General features: G+C 58.1%; 10 protein-coding genes across 10 annotated transcripts; 5 read left to right on the top strand and 5 right to left on the bottom strand.

Moving 5' to 3' along the window:
* Window positions 1-22: 22 nt before the first annotated feature.
* On the top strand, window positions 23-1,070 carry MJAP1_004080 (uncharacterized protein; the record flags this gene model as incomplete). Its single annotated transcript, XM_060268001.1, has 2 exons — window positions 23-401; window positions 424-1,070. The coding sequence occupies 2 exons, from the start codon at window positions 23-25 to the stop codon at window positions 1,068-1,070; spliced, it is 1,026 nt and encodes a 341-aa protein (XP_060123984.1).
* On the bottom strand, window positions 1,071-3,654 carry MJAP1_004079 (uncharacterized protein; the record flags this gene model as incomplete). Its single annotated transcript, XM_060268000.1, is given in 6 exon segments — window positions 1,071-1,946; window positions 1,965-2,782; window positions 2,805-2,916; window positions 2,939-3,249; window positions 3,272-3,493; window positions 3,516-3,654. 6 exon segments carry the CDS (start codon window positions 3,652-3,654, stop codon window positions 1,071-1,073), a joined length of 2,478 nt encoding a protein of 825 aa, XP_060123983.1.
* Window positions 3,655-3,682: 28 nt separating this feature from the next.
* On the top strand, window positions 3,683-4,927 carry RRD1 (Serine/threonine-protein phosphatase 2A activator 1; the record flags this gene model as incomplete). Its single annotated transcript, XM_060267999.1, has 1 exon — window positions 3,683-4,927. One exon carries the CDS (start codon window positions 3,683-3,685, stop codon window positions 4,925-4,927), a length of 1,245 nt encoding a protein of 414 aa, XP_060123982.1.
* Window positions 4,928-4,933: 6 nt separating this feature from the next.
* On the bottom strand, window positions 4,934-7,144 carry THS1 (threonine--tRNA ligase; the record flags this gene model as incomplete). The annotated part of the gene is made up of 1 exon (XM_060267998.1): window positions 4,934-7,144. The coding sequence occupies one exon, from the start codon at window positions 7,142-7,144 to the stop codon at window positions 4,934-4,936; it is 2,211 nt and encodes a 736-aa protein (XP_060123981.1).
* Window positions 7,145-7,202: 58 nt separating this feature from the next.
* Window positions 7,203-7,618, top strand: MJAP1_004076 (uncharacterized protein; the record flags this gene model as incomplete). Its single annotated transcript, XM_060267997.1, has 3 exons — window positions 7,203-7,355; window positions 7,378-7,448; window positions 7,471-7,618. 3 exons carry the CDS (start codon window positions 7,203-7,205, stop codon window positions 7,616-7,618), a joined length of 372 nt encoding a protein of 123 aa, XP_060123980.1.
* Window positions 7,619-7,947: 329 nt separating this feature from the next.
* On the top strand, window positions 7,948-11,138 carry MJAP1_004075 (uncharacterized protein; the record flags this gene model as incomplete). Its single annotated transcript, XM_060267996.1, has 3 exons — window positions 7,948-9,843; window positions 10,018-10,832; window positions 11,132-11,138. The coding sequence occupies 3 exons, from the start codon at window positions 7,948-7,950 to the stop codon at window positions 11,136-11,138; spliced, it is 2,718 nt and encodes a 905-aa protein (XP_060123979.1).
* Window positions 11,139-15,725: 4,587 nt separating this feature from the next.
* Window positions 15,726-17,201, bottom strand: MJAP1_004074 (uncharacterized protein; the record flags this gene model as incomplete). Its single annotated transcript, XM_060267995.1, has 7 exons — window positions 15,726-16,142; window positions 16,195-16,268; window positions 16,292-16,434; window positions 16,464-16,771; window positions 16,794-16,867; window positions 16,891-17,033; window positions 17,092-17,201. 7 exons carry the CDS (start codon window positions 17,199-17,201, stop codon window positions 15,726-15,728), a joined length of 1,269 nt encoding a protein of 422 aa, XP_060123978.1.
* A 240-nt stretch (window positions 17,202-17,441) lies between these two features.
* On the bottom strand, window positions 17,442-18,149 carry MJAP1_004073 (ribonuclease P; the record flags this gene model as incomplete). Its single annotated transcript, XM_060267994.1, has 1 exon — window positions 17,442-18,149. The coding sequence occupies one exon, from the start codon at window positions 18,147-18,149 to the stop codon at window positions 17,442-17,444; it is 708 nt and encodes a 235-aa protein (XP_060123977.1).
* A 32-nt stretch (window positions 18,150-18,181) lies between these two features.
* MJAP1_004072 (uncharacterized protein) lies at window positions 18,182-19,701 on the top strand (the record flags this gene model as incomplete). The annotated part of the gene is made up of 5 exons (XM_060267993.1): window positions 18,182-18,200; window positions 18,223-18,268; window positions 18,291-18,902; window positions 18,926-19,036; window positions 19,059-19,701. 5 exons carry the CDS (start codon window positions 18,182-18,184, stop codon window positions 19,699-19,701), a joined length of 1,431 nt encoding a protein of 476 aa, XP_060123976.1.
* On the bottom strand, window positions 19,702-22,420 carry PMR1 (P-type Ca(2+) transporter; the record flags this gene model as incomplete). Its single annotated transcript, XM_060267992.1, has 2 exons — window positions 19,702-22,367; window positions 22,390-22,420. The coding sequence occupies 2 exons, from the start codon at window positions 22,418-22,420 to the stop codon at window positions 19,702-19,704; spliced, it is 2,697 nt and encodes an 898-aa protein (XP_060123975.1).
* Window positions 22,421-22,431: the final 11 nt, after the last annotated feature.

The raw sequence follows: 22,431 nt of genomic DNA, 5'->3' as shown, positions 1-22,431 counted from the left end.
ATGCTTAGTCAGCACTTCCACCATGCACGGATGGCTGCGTCCGATGGCGCGGGGCCTGCGAACGAGCGCGGTACTTGCGCGTGCGACGCCGACGAATGCGCCGGCCAGCTCGCCGTACCTGATCTTTGACCGCGACGTAAAAGAGCGGCAGCGCTCGCGTGCGGCGGTGCGTGCGCCGGTCAACGAGCACGGGCAATTCGACGTGGCAAAGCGTGGCGAGCCGTCGCGCCTCACGGACTATGTGCGAGATATGGCCGCAGAGAGCCTGGCCGAGCGCCTGCTTGACATCAAGCGTGCGTATCCCACGATTGTCGAGCTTGGCGCCGGCGCAGGGCACCTGCGCAAGTTTTTGGACGTGCCAGGCACGGGCGTCGAGAAGCTGATTATGTGCGACACGAGCGGTACGTGGCGCGACTGACGCAGCCGATATGCTGAACCGCGACCGTGACGACGACGCCAAGTACCCCTTTGCGATCGAGCGGCGTGTCGTGGACGAGGAGATGCTGCCCTTTGAAGAAAACTCGCTGGACTGCATCATTGCGAGCGGGAGTCTGCACTGGACGAACGACCTGCCTGGCGCGCTGATCCAGATCCAGCGTGCGCTCAAGCCTGACGGCGTGTTCCTCGGCTACATGATGGGCGGCGACACGCTCTTTGAGCTGCGCTCGAGCCTGCTGGTCGCCGAGCAGGAGCGCCACGGCGGCCTCTCGGTGCACGTCTCGCCCATGACCGATACACGCGACGTGTCGTCGCTGCTGACACGCGCCGGCTTTACCCTGCAGACGGTCGACCTGGACGAGGTGACGGTGCACTACCCCGGCCTCTTTGAGCTGCTCGAAGACCTGCGCGACATGGGCGAGAGCAATGCGGTGATCAACCGCCGCGCATACCTGCGCCGCGACACGCTCCTCGCGGCTGCCGCGACGTACGAGGCGCTGCACGGCACGCCGGAAGGCCACCTCCCGGCGACCTATGCGCCGATCTTTATGATCGGGTGGAAGCCGTCGCCCGACCAGCGCAAGCCGCTCGAGCGGGGCAGCGCGTCGCACTCGCTCAAGGATGTTTTGTAGCTACGACAGATCCGGCTCGTCGGAAATGGCCTTGCGCACGCTCTGCAGGAGCGTCGCACGCCATCCGGTGATCGGCTTCATACGGTCAAACTCTTGTACACGCTGGTCGAACGCGTCGAGCTCGCCGTGCTCGCACGCCTGCAGGACGCCGTGCAGGAACTGGCCCTCGGTCGTAGACGGAAAGCCGGGGTCCTGCTGCGCATAGAAGCCCATCGCACGCGTCGCCGCGCCGACGTCGGGGATCGCGAGGTAGCACAGGCCCGCATTCAGGTAGTACTCCTTGACCGAGTACTTGGTCAGGTTGCTGCCGAGGCTCGCGGCCGCGACCGCCTCCCACAGCTCGATCGCCTTGGGGTACTGCTCGAGCTGGATCGCGAGCTGCGCCGCCTCGCGGTTGCACGCGGACGCGGTGGCGCTCGCGCCTTCCTGAGTGTACCACGTCGCCGCCTGCTCGTACGCCGCGAGGCCCTGGTCGAGACGGTTGGGGTCGTCGCGGTACAGCTCGGCCATGTTCTTCTTGCGGTCCGCCGCCTGGCGGAAACGGCCACGCTCGACAAGCAGGTTGGCGCAGCGGTCGAGCGCCATCATCGCCTGGTCGGGACGCGTCATGCGGAAACACTTGCTCGCCTCATAGTACGAGTTCGAGGCAAAGTCCTTCTCGCCCGTCTTGAGCTCCATCTCGGCCGCACGCACGAGCGCCTGGCCGGCCTCGGTCATGCGGTTGTCCACACGGAACTTGTTCGCAGCCTCTTTAAAGAGCTCAATCGACTCTTCATGCTTGCTCGACGACGACGAGAACCAGCCGCCAGTCGACGACGCCTTCTTCTCCGCACTGCGGAGCAGCTCCTCAGCGGACGTGCCCATCGTGGACGGGATCTATGTGGAGGTACCAACGAGGCGCTCGAGGAGGCGCGTGGCGGCGACCGCGTCGGCGCGGCCGCCCGACTTGCGCATGACTGCGCCGACGAGCTTCATCATGGCCTTGGACTTGCCGGCGCGGACCGCGTCGACATCCTTGGACAGCTCCGCGACGACTTCTTCGCAGAGAGGGCGCAGATCCGCGTCGGACGACAGCTGCGCGAGGCCGCGGGCGTCGATGCGCTGGCGCAGCTGGAGCGTGCCGTCGAACGGAATCGTGCGTGTATCGACCATCTCGCGCAGGAGGGTGTGCGCGGTCTTGGCGGTGATTGTGCCCTGGTCGACGAGGCTGATCAGCTCCGCAACGACGACCGGGGGGATGGGGCTCGCGTGGAACGGGACGCCGGCCGCGTTTAGCTCCTTGAGCAGGTGGTGGATCGTCCAGTTGACCGCCGCCTGTGGCGCGGCGCCCGCGCCGACCAGGTGCTCGAAAAAGTCCACCGCGTTGGGGCAGTACACGAGCTCCGCGTGGCGCTCCGGTGGCGGCGTCGCGTCGTCGTCGGCATTGACGCGCGTCAGGACGTTGATGTCGCGCACAGACAGGCCGTACGTCTCGCGCAGGCGCGCATGGCGCGCATCGGGCAGCTCGGGCAGCTCCTTGATCTGCGCCTTGATGCGCTCTTTCGGGATCTCGAGCGGGGGAATATTCGGCTCGTACAGGTAGCGATAGTCGGGCGCATCCTCCTTCTTGCGCATCGTGTAGGTCGTGCCGCTGGCCTCGTCAAATCCGCGCGACTCTTGCTCGACCTCGCCGCCGGCCGCGAGCGCCGCGTACTGCCGCTGGGCCTCGTGCGCTGCGTAAGTAGAGCGACGTACCGATGGCCTGCATCAGAAACTTGACGCTATTCAGGTTCTTGATCTCGCATCGCGCACCAAACGGCGTGCCGAACTTGTGCACGGACACGTTGACGTCGCACCGCAGCGAGCCCTGCATAAGCATGGCCACCTACCTCGTTCATGTTGCCGTCGGACGCGCCGACGCACCGCAGCAGGTCGCGCACTTTGCGCACGTACGCGCCTGCCTGCTCTGGCGTGCGCATCGCCGGCGCACTCACGATCTCGATCAGCGCGACGCCGGCGCGATTAAAGTCGAGCAGCTGGACGCGCCCGGCGCGCTCGCCGTCGACGGTATAGTACGCCGACTTGGCCGTATCCTGCTCGAGCTGCACCTGCTCGATAGGAACGTCGATCGCATCCGCCTCGTTCTTCAGAAAGCCGTCTTCGACCCTGATCGAGACACGCCCTTCTTTCGCATAGGGGACTGGGTAAGCCGCGCGACGTACTGCGCTTTTGCGTGATCTGATAGCCCATCGGCTGGTCGGCGTAAAAGTAGTGCTTGCGGTCAAACGTCGAGTAGTTCTCGATCTTGCACTGCAGCGCAAGCGCCGCATTCACTGCCGCACCGATCGTCGAGCTATGCAGGCGGGGGAGCATGCCGGGGAAGCCGGCATCAAACGCCGAGACATGCGTGTTTGGCGACGTTTGGGCCGACGGTGGCACGGTCGCTGGGTGAGTCGGGCGACGTACGACTAAAGAGCTTGGTCGGCACCTTGAGCTGCGCATGGCACTCGATTCCAATCACCACCTGCCAGCCTTCGGGGAGCAGCGCATGGCCCTTGCGGCGCACCGCGCTCGTACTCAGCGCACGGCGCACAAATTTCCACATCGCCGGAGCGAACCTCCACTTCTCCACGATGGCGTTGGCGTTGCCGCTCCCTGCGTGGGTTGGTGCGGAGGCCGTGGGGGCGCTGACGGCGCCCCAGCGGCGTATTCGCGAAGATAGCGATGTGGATTTGTGGCGCGAGAGCGCAGCACACGATGCCGTGGTCCTTTTTGTGATGCGCCTCGGCGAGGCGAGTGTCGGGCACGCTACGCAGCAGGTCGCATGGACCGACGCGGCGGCGCGGTGCACGTCGGACGATGCGGTGGAGCGTGTGCTGGGGCTCTTGCAGACACTCGATGCATGGACAGACGAGATCGAACTGCACACGACGAGCCAGCGCTTTGGCAACCTCGCGTTTCGGACGTGGGGCGCACGCCTCGAAGAGAAGCTGGACGCGCTGCACGAGGCGCTGCTTCCGCCTGCGCTGCACCCGTTTATCGTGGAGCTGCGTGCGTACCTCTTGGAGGCCTTTGGCTCGTTCGTGCGCATCGACTACGGCACCGGACACGAGCTCAACTTCCTGGCGTGGCTCGGCTATCTCCACCGCCTGCGCCTCTTTGTGCGCTCCGACGAGGCGGCGGACGTTGCGGCGGCCGAGCGGCGGCTTGCGCTCGAGGTCTTCCCTGCGTACCTACGTGTCGTGTGGCACCTGCAGGACCACTACTCGCTCGAGCCGGCCGGGAGCCACGGCGTGTGGGGCCTTGACGACTACCAGTTCGCCCCGTACATTATCGGCGCCGCACAGCTGCGCCATGCCGAGACGCTCACGCCGCAAGGCGTGGTGAACCGCAGCCTGTACCCCTATGCGTCCTGGAAGGAGCCGCGCGCGGGCCCCAAGATCTCGGTGCAAGAGACGCTGTACTACGTGCCGCCCGTCGCAGGTGCCGAGCCGATACCCAATCTGTACATTTCGTCCCTCGCACGCATCCACTCGCTCAAGCGCGGCCCGTTTACCGAGCACTCGCCGCTGCTCACGGATGTCTCGTCGAACGTCGCGTCGTGGTACAAAGTCTATACGGGCATGCTGAAAATGTACGATGCCGAGTGCCTACTCAAGCGCCCGGTCGTGCAGCACTTTGTCTTTGGCGGCGTCGGGTATCCGTGGCCGACCCACGCGCCGACACCGACGCCGTCGCCGTGGGTGATGCGCGCCGTGTCGACCGCACCCGTATCGCGCACCTCGACGCCGGTCGGCCGTGCGACGACCGCCGCGTCCGCGGCGAGTTCGCGTACGTCGACGCCTCCGGTGCGTGCTCCGTGGGCAAAGGATCCATAGCTACATCTACTGCGAGAGCTGGTTGGAAAGCGCCTTGGACTCCTTGAGCTTCTGGAGGAGCTCGATGGCCTTGGCGAGCTCGATCGTCTCCGTCTTGCCCTTGGCGACGCTGGGGTCCGTGTCGCGGTTGCGCACGTTGACGCTCTCCGACTCCTGCTCCTCGTGGCCCACGACAAAGACAAAGTTGTACTGCGCGAGCTCGCCGTTGCGGATCTTCTTGTTGAGCGTGTTGTCAGAGAGGTCGACGTCCGCAAAGAAGCCGGCGTCCCAGAGCTTCGCGCGGACCTTCTCCGCGTAGCCGTACACGCTGCCGGTGACCGGCACAACGAGCACCTGGCGCGGCGAGAGCCAGAAGGGCCACTTGCCGGCAAAGTTTTCAATGAGAATCGCAATGAAGCGCTCGAGCGAGCCGACAATCGCGCGGTGGATCATGACCGGGCGCTCGGTATGCTTGTCGGCCTCGGCAGAGCCTTGTGGCGTCTTGTACTCGAGGTTAAAGCGCTGCGGCAGCTGGAAGTCGAGCTGGATGGTGGCGCACTGGTGCTGGCGGCGCATCGCATCGCTGATCGTGATATCGATCTTGGGGCCGTAGAAGGCACCATCGCCGGGGTTCAGCTCCCACTCGCCAGGCACAAACTTGTCGAGAGCCGCGCCGAGGCGCTTCTCCGCCTCGTCCCACGTCGCAATGTCGCCCAGGAACTTTTCAGGGCGCGTCGAGAGCTCCAGCTTGAAGGTGAAGCCAAAGTTGCCGTAGACGTGGCGCAAAAAGTCGAAGCAGTTCGCCATCTCCTCCTCAATCTGGCTAGTACGGCAGAAGATGTGCGCGTCGTCCTGGACAAAGCGGCGCACACGCGTAAGACCACTCAGCGCACCACTCGCCTCGTTACGGTGGATCACACCAAAGTCGGCAAAGCGGAGGGGAAGCTCCTTGTAGGAGCGGTCGCGCGCACCAAACATGAGACAGTGGCCGGGGCAGTTCATGGGCTTCAGCGCAAAGGTCTCCTTGTCGACGTTCAGCGTGAACATGTCGTCCTTGTAGTTCGCCCAGTGGCCCGACGTCTCCCACAGCTTGGAGTTGTACATGTTGGGCGAAATCACCTCCTGGAAGCCGCGCTTGCGGTACTCGGTCTTGAGGAAGTCCTGGAGTGTGTTGTAGATACGCGCACCGTGGGGGAGCCAGAAGCAGCTTCCGGGGCTCAGGTCGTGGAACATAAACAGCTCCTGCTCCTTGCCGATGCGGCGGTGGTCGCGCTTCGCAGCCTCGGCCAAAAAGTGCTTGTACTCGACCATCTGCTTCTTGTCGGGGAACGAAATGCCGTACAGGCGCTGCAGCGAGTCGTTCGCCTGGTCACCGAGGAAGTACGACGCAGAGTTCTTCAGAATGGCCATGTTCTTGATGCGGCCCGTGTTGGGGACGTGGGGGCCCATGCACAGGTCGATCATCGGACCGCAGCGGTACACGGTCGTAGAGGTACCGTCGGGGATCTTGGAGTTGATAATGTACAGCTTGTACTTGTTGTACTTGAACATCTCGAGCAGCTGCTCCTTGGTCAGCGTCAGGCGCTCGAACGGCTGCTTCTCCTTGACGGCCATTGTCACGAGCTTTTCGAGGGGAGGGAAGTCCTCCTGGCGCACGACACGCTCGCCGCTGTCGCCCATACCCATCTCGTAGTAGAAGCCCTCGTCGGTGGGGGGACCAATGCACAGGTGGCAGCCAAAGTGACGCTCGGCCGCCTCGCCGAGGACGTGCGCGGAGGAGTGCCAAAAGACGCGCTTGCCTTCTGGCGACTCAAAGTCGAAGAACTCGAGCGTAGCATCGCCCTCGAACGGACGCTCCAAGTCCCACAGGTCGCCGTTCACCTTGGAAATGACGATGCGCTCGCTGAGGCTCTTGGAGATCTCTTTGGCGATGTCCATCGGCGAGGTCTCCCACGCGGTGCCCTCGCGCACGGCACCATCGGGGAGCGTCACCTTGATCGGCACGCGCTGCTTCGCAGCAAGCGCAGCATCGTGCTCGGCCTTGACCTTGTTGAACAGGTCAATGCGAGACTGGAAGTAGGCCGGCTTCGGCTCAAACTCGAGGGGCGAGTCGGAGCTCTCGCCGCCTTTTCCACCCTTCTTGTTCGCCTTTTGGGGCTTCTCGTTCACCTGGATTTTCTTCACTCCCTCAGCCAGCTCCTCCGGAGCGACCGGCTTGGCCTCGTTCTGACTCGCCATCGTAGAAGAACAAAAGCGCCAGTCGAGTCACGTGCCACCTTCGAACGTGTCTCTCACCATGGCGAGTGGAGCACCGCCGATGCAGAGCGTCCCGCCGAGCGGGAAGCAAAAGTCCAAGGCGTATCTGTCGTCTGTTGCGATCCAGAGCGATGCGACCAAGTACCGCCAAAAGTATAAGGAGCTGAAGCGCAAAGTGCGCGAGATCGAGGGTGTACGTGCCACAGCTGACGCAGGAAAACGACAAGCTCCAGGTGACGACGCTGCGCATCAAGCGCAACATCCAGCGCCTGCGTCTCGAGCGCGCGTATGTTCAATGGCTAACGCAGAATTCTTTATGAGCGCATGGAGGCAGATATGCGGACGATGACGACGGCCAAGCCTCCGGCTACGGAATCCGCGCCGAGCACCGCCTCGGCTCCGAAGGAGGAGGAGCCAGAAATGGATATCGGCCTGGAACTCGAAAACACGGTGTGATCAGACAGACGATCCGCCGGCCGCTTCGTCACAGCCGCGTAGCCGATTTCGCCCCGGCATGCCGAACACTCTATGGGCCCACGCAAGCTATGCTCTCTGTGCACTCTTCCTTCACCTACTTCTAGTTCTTTGTGCCGCGCCTTCCCTATGCTGCCTGGCATGACGACATACCCCGCCATAGCTGCATGCCGTCCCCATAGGCTGTCGTGGAAATACACAATGTGGAGCTGCGTATCCCGCACAGGGCTCTAAAAGCGACCTGCAGGCCACCACCGCGATTGGCACTATCGTTAGATCGCTGAGCTGGACCAGAACCCAAGCGTCCCGTGATGTCGGGATTTACGCCAGGAGGGAAGTTTGATCCTGGGGTGCAGCAGCAGATCGTACGGCTGTTACAGCAGCAGCAGGCGATGCAGCCGCAGCACGATGTCCAGGCCTTCCCAAAGTCGCAGCAAGACTTTCTAAACAGTCTCTCTGCGCAGCAGCTCCAAACGCTTCTGAACCAAAAGAACTCATCTGTACAGCAACCTATGCCCACCAATCAGTTCTCCCAGAACATGATGTTGCAGCCACAGCAGGCACAGCCTGCGCCGATGGCGAGTATGCCTAACGCGATGAACGCCGCCAACATGGTCAGGCCACCGGCACAGAACAATATGAGTGCTATACTCGCCGATATGGCATCCAAGGCCAAGGCGGGGATGCTCACGCCCAATCAGCTAGTCCAGCTGCGTGCGATTATCGAGCAGCAGCAATCGGTACAACAGCCCCAGACACAGCCGAACGTCGTGCCGAACGCGCAGTATGCTGCGCTCTTGCAGTCGATGCAGCAGCAGGCCATGCAGCAGCAGCCGGTGCAACAGCAGCCATCGATGATGATGCAGACTCCGGCCTCGACGTCGGTGCCTCAGCCACAGATGAATGCGATACCTACGCAGGACAACATGGGACAAGCGAAACAAGAGCCTAATATGGCACAGGGTGTGCAATTCGTTCGCACGATCCAGCAGCGGATCCGCGAAGTGGAACAGAAGCTGGCTACGGCGATCCCTGATAACGAGCGCCAAGCACTGCAGCGCGCGCACCAAGAGCTGACACGCGTACAGACAGCGTTGGTCCAAAAGCTGGCACAGCAGCGGAACAATGTTCAGCAGCAGGTCAACTCGCCGCAGATGGGCATGGTTCAGCCGCAAGTGCAGCAAAATGTGCCCAACTTTGGCGTCAACTTTAGTGCGCAAGCCAAGAACCCCATGATGAACATGCACAATCAAAACCAGGTGGGCACCAGCAGCCCGTCGCTCAGCGCTCAGCCTTTCAATCAATCGATGGGCGTGCAAAAGCCTGTGCAGAATACGTCGAATCCGCCGGTAATGACACCGAGCCCGGAACAGTTCAAGCGGGCACTGACCGATCTGATGAATCACCACGGAAAGTCTTTCCACTCGAATCCCGTTGTGGATGGGCGCGAAGTGGACCTCTATCATTTATTCACCGTGGTGCAGGCACTGGGAGGAAGCAAGATGGTCACCCAAAAGGGGACGTGGCCCACCGTCGCCGTCACGCTGGGTCTGGCAATGGCCAAGTCTCCACAGGCGACTATGGCTGCCCAAAAGATTGCGCAGGTGTACCGCTCCTTCTTGGAATTATTTGAAGAAGTGTGGAACCGCGCTATGCTTCATCAGATGAGCATGTCTAATGTGAAGCGCGACAACCCAATACCCAGTACTTCCATGCCTGGCCGGAGCGATCATAACCCGCTGATTCCCCCTAGCTTGCAAGGCGCTGCAATGCAAAATACAACTCCCCGGCCCAACTTCAACATGGTTCAGGGACAGCCTTTTGCACAAATGCAGCAGCGGCCTGCGCAGCCGATGAATTCGGCTACTCGCCAAGACTTGCCTATCACAGCAGAACAGCTTGCCCAGCTGAAGCTCAAACCAGAGCAGCTTGCTCAGCTTTTGCAGCAGCATAAGCAGCAACAGCAACAGCAACAGCAGCAACAGCAGCCAAGGCCTGTGCAGAACGCGACAGCCATGCCGGTACAGGCCCAGTCGAATGCCGGGCAAAATTGGCCTGCGATACAACAGATGGCTGCACAACAGGCGCAGGCACGGCCGCCACAGGTGGCACCTAAAGCCCCTACAGCTTCGCCGGAAAAGAACCAGCAGACACAGACAAAGGTCACGCCCAAGATGCTGGAAGATGCTGAAACGGTGCTGAAGCGCGTGGATGCTAGCTTGGCTTCTTCAAGACCAAAACTTCCTATCATTGAAAGCATGTCAGAAACCGAACGTTCCCAGGTTCTGGAGCAGATTAAGAAGCTGGTCTCCTTAAAGGCAACTGTTGTTGCATTGTTACCGGCTTTCTTGGCCATGACTGGTAATATTGAACCAGCAAAGCGCGTCAAGATCATGATTTACATGTTTGACGACCAGCTTGCTCTAGTTCCTAAGCGGCAATGTATCTTGCGGCTCACTGACTTGGAAAAGCTCAAAACTCAAATGACGCGGTGCATTGGCTTTGTTCGAGTGAACGACGACAACCTTGCACAGCAAATTGTGGCCAAAGCATCACAAGCTATGGCACAGGCGCAAAAGGCTGCGCGCGCCAAGCAGGCTCAAGAGGAAGCTGCGAAGCGCTCGCTCAACGTCGAATCGCCCCTCAACAAACGGGCCAAGCTTGGTGATCTTAATGAGGACTTTGAGATCACTGGAACGAGCTCGCCAAAGACTACAGAAAGTACCAAGAGTGGGACCAAGACGAAGATCTTCAAGGGCAAGCAGACTGATACACCATCAGCGCCACTCAGTGAGACGCCCGACGTCGATTCCAAAAAGACAGTCACGCCTATGACCAGGACAGGATCGCCGATGGTTACCACTTCGCCAGATCACCTCGCGGAAGCTCTCAAGCGAACTCAAGAAGAGTTTGATCAGGAGCAGGCCCAATACACGGAGCTGTCAAAGAACTCGCCAATCGAATTTGTCAAGAAGATTTGGAATGAGTTGATCGCTATGGATGAGCACACATCCAAGTCAAAATCGATGGAAAATCAAGCAAGCCCCAAGGGCAGCCTTGTGGATGAATACTCGGTCTTTTCATCCGGAAACACAGAGGCCGCTGTCTTTGCATTGATCAATGCACCTTATGGAATTGCGGGCGATTTCCAAGACATGCTCGACCTTGGGATGAAAGATGTCCAAGGTCTGTATGAGTCGCCGCAAGGTGCTCTCTCTTCTGTCCAAAATGATGGCAATCCAAATGAGAATTGGGATGTACAATTTTTGGACTTCACTTCCTATGACGGCAAAAATGTATCTGACCAGTCGTCATTCCTAAGCCGCGAAGATACCTCCACCCGTCAGGCTGGCCGCGACGGCGACTGGTGGTCAGACTCGGCACTGTTAAGTACAAAGTAGTAGACACAATAGAGCATAAAATATCTACTCTATAACATTTTTGCATTATTTAAATCATTAATCAACAACATGGTGAAATAACACATATCAAAAGCGAGTAATAATTCACTAAGATAAGAATAATTCCAAAATTTAATGCAATTATATTGTAAAATTATAAAACTTAATTTGAAATTCGTGTAAATATTGATTATCAATAAATACATCGCAACACAATTATTCAATTTATTTTATTTTATGAATTCTTTTAATTTGTATTTGCAATTTAGAAGCATGACAATCAGTTATTTAATATATTTTATTTTGAAAAGAAAACAAAATGTTGTATATGTATTTTATAAATGTTAAATTTGAATAATAAATTTGTTGTTTTATATTGTCGGGAGGTTTTCAAGATTCTTTTTGTAATGCGTCAATGAATATATTTACATAATGTAATATCTTTGATGGGGTTTATTTATTCAAGTTTTTGAAAAGTCAGAAGTCCGTCCAGGGTCGCCCTTCTGGTTCTTGGATTGGTAATCATGTTCTACGATGAAGGGTCTGTACAGGCAACTACTTTGCACGAATTCCGAACGGGTTCTGTGTAAGACTGGTATGAGTGTGTGCTTCAGTGAAGATATAGAACTACTACTGAAAGTTTCCACTCGATTGTAGGCCGAGATATTGATGCAAACAAAATCTGGCGCCAACTTGTCCACAACGTAGCGATGCTTGGTACAGCGCAGCTGTCCGAATAAACCAGTGATGCCCTCAATGCTGGCGTTAGTTTCGCAAGGCTCGTCTTATCTAACTTTGACTCGAAGCGTATTGGGTCCAAGGAACTTGAGCATACTCCACACCAGCACATGAGAGCAGCAAGGGGCGTGCAGAAATATGCAAGTTGAGAAGGATGCTTGCCTGGCATGGGAGTATGTCCCGTTATGGCTGTGTTCCTAATCTCTGGTTTTGTGTTACTTTGAAACGAAGTCTTCCCCTACTCTTTATTTCAATCCATGGTCCTTTCTTCAGACAGCCAAAGCTCGCGTGTTATTATCCAGCACTATCTCCAGTCCATTAAGGATGTACAGCAAAAACAAAATATTAGTAACTTGGAACTGGCCAGGATTCTGAGGATGAATGAGGAGACGTTGAATAACATGTATGTCTAAAGCACAAGCTTACCTCGTAGAATAGACGGGTCCACATCCCCCGACCCCATCCTTCTACGGCATACAATCGACGCGTTTAGCATATCCTTGGATAATCGATTCTGTAGTCAGCTGGTCAGCAGCTTTGTTCAATGCAGTGGAAGGGCATCACTTTGTGGTCCAGGTACGTGTATGGATGACTCACACCAGAGCTACTCTTGACTGAAATCAACTGCTTGTTTTTGACACGTGCTTCTGAGATACTGTGCCAAGTGCATACGCAGGTACGCCATGGTGTGAAAGCTCATTCCAGCCAAATGATCAAAACAATTTCAAAGATAATTGGATCTGCAATATCGATTTCATGCGACAAGACCAGATGTTTGTTATCCTATTTCAAGGGTGTACCAAGAACGGGGAATACAGTGGAAACGTACTCGAAATGGACCATGATACCCTCAAGGCAGAATATGATAAGGCTACTTCTCGGATACTCTATTGGATTTTTCTCATAAACCTAAGGAATGGCTTGTCCATGACTGCTAAGACGCTTGGTATGGTGGCTAAAGAACTTGATCTCGAAAGTTGTTATTTCAAAAAGATGTGCGTTCTCTGTGCACGCCGCTCATTCATTAGCATCGATGGCACTTCGATCCCAAATGAAAGCGACATATTTAAGCTTGTCACTTTCTTCGAACTGAACCGGAATCCAGCGATCGTTGGAAACTATGTTGCTCATGCATTTGACAACCGACAACGAGACTTATTCCATTTTTTTTGCCGTACGTTTTCCGTACCTTACACAGATCCCGTCATGGTACAGTTACGCAACACGTTAAAGAGGAATGTCGATTACATCTGGGACGAGTTTGTTCGAACTGTAAGTGCTCACTGAGTATCTAATGCCTGGTTCCAAACTCACGAATGGAGAAGGTAGACCTTCATGTTATTGCAACTCAAGTGCCTGATACTGTTGGTCGCATGATCAACATTATCATCGAAGGAGAACTCAAGAAACTGCCTCATATTCCTTCAACAAAAGTGCTAGATTGAACCACTCGTGGTTTCAACCGACCTCTGAGTTTCCTATGAAGCGGATACGACTCATAATCATACATGGTATCATAGTGGTTCAACAGTGGGGATCGAAAAAAAAAATAATAGACCAGCGGAACCATGGCTGTAAGAGGACAGCATCTTGCGAGACAGGTGATGTCCAATGAACTATGGAGGCCTCCACATCATACTGAATAACAGCAAGGGGTATGCATAGATGTATGCCTAGAAAGAGTATGGTTTCTGCATAAGGGAAGCCCCTTATTGAGGCTGTGCCTATGTTATCATATCTTTCTTTTATGAAATTGACGAGTTTCCCTTAAACCAAATTACCTTTCATGACCAGTACATCGTACGAGCAAGATTCCAGCGACACGATCAAGCACTATGTCCAAGCCATCAGAGATGAGCAGCACAAAAGGAAACTGGATCACCATAATCTTGGCAAGCTTCTGAGAATCAGCGATCAGGAACTTAGCGAGATGTGAGTCCTCAGCCAATGCGGCTTACTTCTAGATTGGTCGGACAATACCTCCCCGACTTTGCTAAACGACAGCACATATGGTACACTTTGAACTTGTCGTACAGCGAAGCTTTCATCAGTCGCATTTTCAACAGCCTAGTGCAGAGAAGTGGACAAGTATTACTCTGTGGCCCAGGTCCGTCTTTTCATTGCTAATTTAAGAATTGCTTTCAATCGAATTGAACTGCACCCTGATGGTTTGTGCTCAAAATATCATTACCCAGCTCCTTGACCAAGTGAGTTTCAGACTGTATATTTAACTACAGTCAAATTACAAAGACGAGCTCTTTAAAAATTGGACATGTGAATTCGATTTCATGAGACATAACCAAGTCTTTGCTATCTCATTCCAAGGAGTGAACAGGGGCAATACCAGCTGGGATTGTATCCCAGAAGTAGATGCCGTTGACCTTGTACATGAGTATGACCAGACTGCTGCTCGGTGGCTCTACCTTGCATACTTTCTCAACCTGAGGACTGCTTTTCTGGACAGTAACATTCCAATCGAAAAAATGGCCAAAGAACTCAACCTAGAAGTTTCTACGCTTGCCAAAATGTATGTGGTTCCGAGAAGTAACTTATAAACAGCCTTGATGGGACCTACAGTCCCAGTGAAAGTGATATCTCTAAAATGGTGGACTTCTTTCAACTACATCACAACGCTGCAATAATTGATAACTGTGTGATGAATGCCTTTAGCACGGGTTGTCAGGAGACAATGGATGAATTTTGCGGCATGTATCTGCTTCTGACTCAGACCCCATTATGATTCAGCTACGTCATGTGTTGAAGAGGAATGCAATTTACCTTTGGAATGAATTCGTCCATCATGTACGTCACTTAAGGCATATCTGACAATAGGCTCCCAATACATACTTGGAGATGTATTGTCACTACGTTTCGGCCATAATTATACCACGTAATGATGGCCATGAGATCAATATCTCGATCCATGGGGAGCTTGTACCGATGCCTTAAAGTAGACCAGTGGAACAAGTTTTTGAAACTAGGAAGGAAATGAATGGAGAAGCTCATATTAAACCTTATGACTGACTACATTTGAAGAACCCTACTATAGCTCAATAATTCGCCACAAAAGAGTAACATGGGTCTATTGACGCAATTTCCCATGGATATTCCAGTGCTACAGAGGCTCTCCATTAGAACGATTGACTCGTTAACACTATTTGTCGCCATAACCTGATCCATCTAACATCCGATCCGGACAATTTTAGAGTGTGTGCTTCTTCATCGGTGAGTCAGCAGCCACATCATTGCCATCGGTAACACGAGGAGCAGAAGAACCCCTGTCCGCACGCTGCTGTGCACTGGCGGAATCGTCGTGGGATCCGTTGCCCCCTGTGTCGCGTCCACGACTGCTAGAGTCTCCATCCGTAGAAGGCGCGCGGTTTTCATCGTTCTTGTCAAAGAGATAAGGAACGGTCACGTCAATGCTCATCATTTCTTGGCCATCCTGCATGTAGAGCTCCACGTTGTACGTTGAATTATCAAAATCAAGGCCCACGACTCCAGGTGGAATCGAGCCTTCAAAATCAAAAGCAGGTCCATCGTTTTGTTCTTGGTGGAGAGGTGCCTTCGTAGGGGCAGGCATAATGATGACAAGGAAATGGAACATCTTGGGAGAGACTATATATATACATATGGATGCGTTGGGGTCTGACTTGTGCTGTGCAAATATATTCAAAAGCTACCCGTATGCCAGTATGTATTGGAAAACGTCTGATTCAGGAGCAGATTATGCTTTGAAAGTTGTTTGGTACCCAATCATGCGCTGGGGCAAGGTGCGCCATGTTCTCGACGGACACATGTGGAGGTACCTTTTGGCTAATTCGGCCCAATTTTGGACAATCCCCATCACGTGGGTCCACATGGCCTCGCCTTTACGCCAGGGCGAGCCGAATTGGACAGCAAAAGACTTGGACGTGCAAGCTCCATGAGCCACGCAAGCTATCAGTAGGCTAATCCGAAATATAGATAACCTCAACCGATTCTCCCTTCTCGTTCTTGATGACCTCTTTGATGTCGTCTTCTTCCTTGATATCGTGAGACGGCGCGTTGACCTGGCTAGGCTCCTCCTTGACATCATAGGGCACCTTGACTTCACTAGTCTCGGCCTTGAGATTGCTGGGCACTTCCTCTACCTCCATAGACTCAGGATTAGTCACAGGAAGCGCATTGGTAGCATTTGGCTCCTCCTTCTTGACGTCCTTGCCCTTTTCCTCTTCAGTACGGTGCCGCTTGATCACGGGGCCGGTGTAGTTGTCAATCTGGCGGAATCCCAAGTCCGTAGGGCACTTGAGAGACGGTGCGGCGGCCATCACCTTTACGCCCGGCGTGTTCCACCCCGGCAGCCGCATGACAAACGTGTGCGAGGACTTGGTTCCCAGAATCGAGTCAGGACACTGGTGTGAGCAACATTCAACCTACAATCTGCTGAAACGCCTCCCAGATCTTGTCGAGGTCCCGCTTCATGACCTGGCGAAACTGGCCCATGACGGGGTCTGGGTGAGCTTTAGCGACGAACGGCAATAGTGCTTGAATGATGCAGCGGTCGAGTTGAATGCGTGAAAGACGATGTTGTCGACCACGCCCGGATTCTCGTACAGCTTGAAGTACTCGGCGAGATCGAAAATGTCGTCGTCCGTGGGGTCCTCGAATCCCTGAAACCTGCGCATCAGCACGCGAGGGAGACGTACACTTTTTGCATACGCGCTGGGCTCATGCACAGTTCTCGGGCCAAATCGCGCATCGGGATGTGCTTGGTAGCCCTAGCACTGTTCAGCGCGTCGAGAAACTGCTGGTAGCCGCTCTGTGCCATGACAGCATCAAAGTGGAGCTCGAGCATCTTCTTTTCGGATTCGCTGAGGGTTCGCACCCTGGCCACGTTACTGTCGTCCAGGTGGTTGTAGCCCTTGACGCGGTAGAAAACGCCGACGATTTCAAACTTGCGCATGTAATCCACCGACGTCGTCCAGTCGTCTAGGCTTTCTGTGTGGCCTTGGAACTGGGTGAGCGTGGCGACGTACCCTCTTTTCCATCCCGCTGAGCGTGAACTCGGCGTTGTAAATGATAACCTCTTGGAGCTGCAGGTGAAAATGTTCTACGTTGGCCGGTGCGACGTACCCTTCTTGCCCAGCGCCCCCGGACCCTTGCGCCTGACAAAGCTCTTGATTAGGTGGCAGTACATCCTACGACCCAGCGTGATGTTGAGCGACGTGACTAGCGACGTGATCTGGTTCGCATTCGGGATGCGAACGCGGTCGATGCTGCATGAGCGAGTCCACGTACAGCTTAAAGAGGAGTGTTTTTTCGATATTGACTAACATAGAGAAGGAATGGTCATCGAGGCGGCGTGTCTTTTGCATGTCGGCGACTTCCTTGAGGAAGTGCTTGATGACCATTTCCGCATCGCGTTCATACGGCAAAGCAGACATGATGGTGGGGAACGGGGAATCTATGAGAAGAAGCCTACGAGGCACCGCCACACGTTCGGCGGCTCGTCGCGATCCGAATGGGGTAGGATGGACGCACTGCAGTCCCCTGCAGTCACGATCGGCCCGATCGCGGTGAGCATGTGGAGTAGGCAGAGAGTGTGCATCGCGTGCAACGAGCCCCTGCACTTCTCGGACGACGCCGTGCGCAGACGTGGCGTGCACTGTGCCTCTGCGTGTGCGCTACCCCGCCGCGGTCCGGTCGAGCTCAATGGTCTTGCGCGCCTTGTGCTTGCGTGTGGCACGTGCTGGGAGGGTATAACGCAGCTGGTTCCCGTACAAATCCAGCCGCAAGCGCGGTGCGTCGGCCGCGTCGGATGCGGCAATCTCCATACGAAACACCGAGTTTTGTTTCGGGACGAGGCGTACGCGCGCGTCGCCGCGCACGACTATGTGGAGTGCTTCGTGCGTTTCCTGTACAATGATCCCTGCGAGGTGGACGAGGGTGGGGTTGGTCGACTGCACGACCTCGACGTGTGCGCCGATCCAGTCTGCCTTGAGCAGGGTGTTTTGCATGTTTTGCACATGCGAGGTGTTCGTCAGAGCGGAGCGCAGTGCCTTTTCGTCTGCGCCCAGCTCGGGCAGCCCCAGCAGCTCCTGTGCGTAGGTCGTCCAGAGCGCATGCAGCGGCTCGGCCTGCGCGTAGGACACTTGGTTCGGGCGCACGGTGTGTGCGTGCCGCGGCGTTCGGCGCTGGGCCATGTGTGCCGCGCGGCGTGCGCGCCCTTCTGCACGCCGCACCTGGCGCGCGAGCATCTCCGACGCCGGCTTCGGCGCCGCGCGGTCGACATTCTCGAGCTGCACGCGGCGCCCCTGCACGCGGCTCTCGTAGTGCGCGGCGGTCCCCGCGTCCTGCTGGAGGACCGCCTGCCAGGCCTCCGCAGCGTCCATCGAGGCACGTGACAGGCGCGACGCGTTTCCTTATGGCGACGTGGGGCCGAGGTACGTGACGCGACTGACGTAGTGCTTCTCACCGGGAGCGTGCCCGCACCCGATGGAACGTGGGAAAAGTAGGTAGCGCAACTGACGCAGCATCGCATCGCCAGCGATCCTCCGTGGGCTGAGCAATGTGCGCGTGCAGCAGATCGGCGCGTCGGCCTCGAGCCAACACGCGCTCTTTCTGACGCTCGACGGCGACGTGTACGTCTACGGCGCGAACGGCGCGGGGCAGTGTGGCCTCGACGCGCGCACCGTGGTGAGCGAGCCGCACAAGCTCGACCGCCAGAGCGACTTTCGCCCGCCGCTCGCCGAAGGCGAGACGGTGGTGCACGTCGCGGCCGGCGCGGAGCACTCGCTCCTCGCAACCTCCTACGGGCACGTGTACGCCACCGGCTCGAATTCGCACGGGCAGTGCGGCCTTGGAAGCGTGCGCACCGCATCGCCCTTTACGCGCCTCGACCCTGTGCCCTTTGGCGAGGACCGCGCGTGGCAGGTCGGCTGCGGCCGCACCTTTGGCCTGATCCTCGGCGAGTCGGGCAAGGTGTACGCCATGGGCTCGACCATCTACGGGCAGCTCGGCACAGACGAGCTCGGGGCCGAGGCCGTCTCGGCAAGCGCGTGGCAGTTCCGCCAGCGTGCACTGCCGGTGCCGCTCGCCCTCGAGAATGTGATCCAGATCGCATGCGGCGCGACGCATGCCGTGGCGTACGTCTTTTTCGCTAACCCAGCCTTGATACCGAGCACTTTGTGTACACCTGGGGCGAGAACCGCTTTGGACGCCTCGGGTGCGGGACGCAGCGCGACCAGATGGCGCCGGTGCGTGTCGAGCAGTTTGCAAGGTGCGTTGTCCGTCTCACGCAGCAAGCCGAAGCACGCGCGTGTGCAGCGCGTCGTCGCAGGGCGCGACGCGACCGTGTGTCTGGACCTGGAGCAGAATTACTGGATTGCGGGCCGCACGCGCGTCACCGGCGACGGCGGACTCGGCCAGGGCTACTACATCTTCAAGCCCCTTGCGGCGCTCGAGGAGCTCGATACGTACAAGGCCGCGCTCGGCGTCGACGGCCTGTACTGCGCTGCCGGCGCCCAAGGCGAAGGCGCACGCGCATACGCATGGGGCCAAGGCGCGTCGCACGGCGAGCTCGGCGTGCGCCGTGCGCCGGCGGACCCTGCGCCCCTCGCCTCGCTCCGCGAGGTGGCCGTGGTCGACGTGGCGAGTGCGGCGCACACGAGTTTCTGGCTCGTGGAGCCCGGCAAAGCGTACGGCGAGCTGCCGCGGCTGCCGCACGCGGTCGACTCGGCGGACGCGTGTCTCGTGTGCCACGCCGCGGACGACGAGGCGCAGCTGCTTGCGTGCGACAAGTGCGAGAACCCCTACCATTTGGGCTGCCTGCGCCCGAAGCTTGCCGCGATCCCCGACGACGAGTGGTTCTGCGATGCGTGCGGAGGTACAGCGGCGGCGGGGCCGCCGGTTGTGTCGGCGCCGCGTAAGCGGCGGCGGAGGTAGCTACACATTCTGAATACCCTGTGTCTGGCTGTCGTGCTCGTCGAGCAGCCCACGTTCATAGTGCCTGCGCAGCTCGTGCAGCCCGAATGCGATGCCCGCGACGACCAGCAAAAACATCAGGTCGTTGGCCGCGAGCGACTCGGTGAGAAACACGTGCTGGAGCGGCGGGAAGTAGACCAGGAGGAGCTGTGCGAGGAAGCTCGCGCCGACCGTCCAGAGGAGCATGTGGTTCTGATCGATGCCGGTCAGCAGCCCGCGGTTCTGCACGACGGACACCAGGTCGAGGAACACGAAGCAGGTAAAGGTCATGGTCGCGTCGCGCTTGTCTGCGCCGTCGGGCGGGCGCTCGAACAGGAAGACGAACTGCGTCAGGACGACAATCACCGACGTCGAAAAGAGCGCGCGGTAGAGCAGCTGGCGCGTGAGCACCGGCGCGTCTTTCGCACGCGGCGGGCGGCGCATCACGCTCTCGCTCGCGGGGTCCACGCCGAGACTCTGGCTGGGCGGCCCGTCCATGAGGATGTTGATAAAGAGGATCTGCATCGCGTTCAGCGGGAAGCGCAGCTTCATCACGGTGCTGAGCCCAATCAGCACGAGCGCCGCGGCAGAGGTGCTGAGCTGGAAGGCGACAAAGTTTTGGATGTTGTAAAAGATGCTCTTCCCCTCGCGCACCGCCGAAAGGATCGTGGCAAAGTTGTCGTCGACAAGGATCACGTCGGCGGCCTCTTTCGTGACATCGGTCCCGCCGCGGCCCATCGCGATGCCGACGTCGGCGAGCTTGAGCGCCGGCGCGTCGTTCACGCCGTCGCCCGTCATGCCGACGACGGCCGCGTGCGACTGCAGCGCGGCGACGATGCGCAGCTTGTGCTCCGGAGCGGTGCGCGCAAAGACCGTGATGGACTGCACGCGCTCGCGCAGCTGTCCCTCGCTCAGCGACTCGATCTGCGGCCCGGTGAGCACGCCGGCGCGCCCGCTCTGCAGCAGTCCCAGCTCCTGGGCGATGGCGACCGCCGTCGGCTCCGCGTCGCCCGTGATCATGGCGATCTGGACGCCGCCGCGGTGCAGCGTGCGGATTGCGTCCGCGACGCCTTCGCGCGGCGGGTCGTGCATCGCCTGCAGGCCGCAGAACGCATACGACGGGCGGTGCGATGCGGGCGACGCGGCAAACGCCAGCACGCGCAGGCCGCGGTCGGACATGCTTTTGATTGCGCCGCGGATCTCGTCGCGCACCTTGTCGGTGAGCTGCGGCGTGCCGTCCGGCCCTTGGTACTGCGTGCACTGGCGCAGGACGACTTCCGGCGCGCCCTTCATAAAGATGGTCTCCTTGCGCTCGTTCTGGTAGTGGCCGGTGACGGTCATCATCTTGGTATCCGAGCGGAACGGCTGCTCGTCGGTGCGCGTCCACTCCTTCCGTTTGTCCTGCAGCCCAAAGCTGCCGAGCACGCCGAGCATCGCGACCTCGGTCGACTGACCCAGCCAGCGCCCGTCGGGGCCGGTCTCGGTGTTGTTGCAGAGGGTGCCCACCTCGAGGCATCGCGCAAGCGCGTCCGACGCTTTTCCGTGCTCGGGCACGTCCTGGACGCCGTCTGGGACAGTGTATGTCTGCACGACGCGCATTTCGTTCGCGGTGAGTGTCCCCGTCTTGTCCGAGCAGATCACCGACACGCACCCCAGCGTCTCGACGCTCGGCAGGCGCTTGATGATCGCGTTGCGGTGCGACATGCGCAGCGCACCGAGCGCGAGCGTGACCGTCACCACGATCGGGAGGCCCTCGGGAATCGCCGCGACGGCGAGCGACACGGCGATGGTAAACATCTCGAGAAGGTCCTGCTGCTGCAGGATGCCGAGCAGCATAATCGTGCCAATCACGGCCAGGCTGCCGACACTCAGGCGCTGCGCCAGATCTGCCATGCTGCGCTGCATCGGCGTCTGGCGCTCGTCCACCTGGTCGACCATGTCAAAGATGCTCCCGAACTCGGTGCGCGCGCCGGTCGCGACCACAATCCCGGTGCCGCTGCCGTGCTGCACGAGCGTGCCCATGTACGCAATGTTTTCGCGGTCGTTGATCGACGGCTCCCCGTCGTCGTCCGCGGGAATCGCGCGCGTGGTCTTGCGCATCGCCTGCACCTCGCCGGTGAGCGCACTTTCGTCGACCTCGAGGCCGGACGCCTTGGCCACGCGCACGTCCGCGGGCACACGGTCGCCGGTCGAAAAGGTGACAATGTCGCCGGGCACGAGCTCCGACGCAAGCACCGTGACCGACTCGCCGCCACGCACCAGGTGGCACCGGGGAGGGACGAGCTGGTTCAGCGCCTCGAGACTCTTTTCCGAGCGGTACTCTTGCACGATCCCGACCGTAATGACAATCGCCAGCGCCAGCGTGATGCAGATCGCATCGTCGAGCTGGCCCACCAGCACACTCACGCCCGCACTGCCGAGCAGCAGCAGATTCAGCGGCTCTTTAAACTGCGCCACCCACTTCTCCCACGGGCGCTCGGGCTCCTTTTCCGAAAGCTCGTTCGCACCGACAGACGCGCGGACCGACTTGGCCGCGGCGTCCGACAGGCCCTCTTCCAGCGAGGACACTTCGAGCGCTCGCAGCGTCTCGTCGACATCCATACGCATGAAGCGCACCGTCGGCTTGGCATCGTGCCGCGCATAGGGCGCTGCGTCAGCAGCAGGACGTACCGTCACTATCGACTTGGCTTCGCGCCGGCATGCGCGATGGAG

This window comes from Malassezia japonica, chromosome 8 (assembly GCF_029542785.1).
Source record: "Malassezia japonica chromosome 8, complete sequence".
NCBI lineage: Eukaryota > Fungi > Basidiomycota > Malasseziomycetes > Malasseziales > Malasseziaceae > Malassezia > Malassezia japonica.
This window is presented reverse-complemented; position numbering and strand designations above follow the sequence as displayed.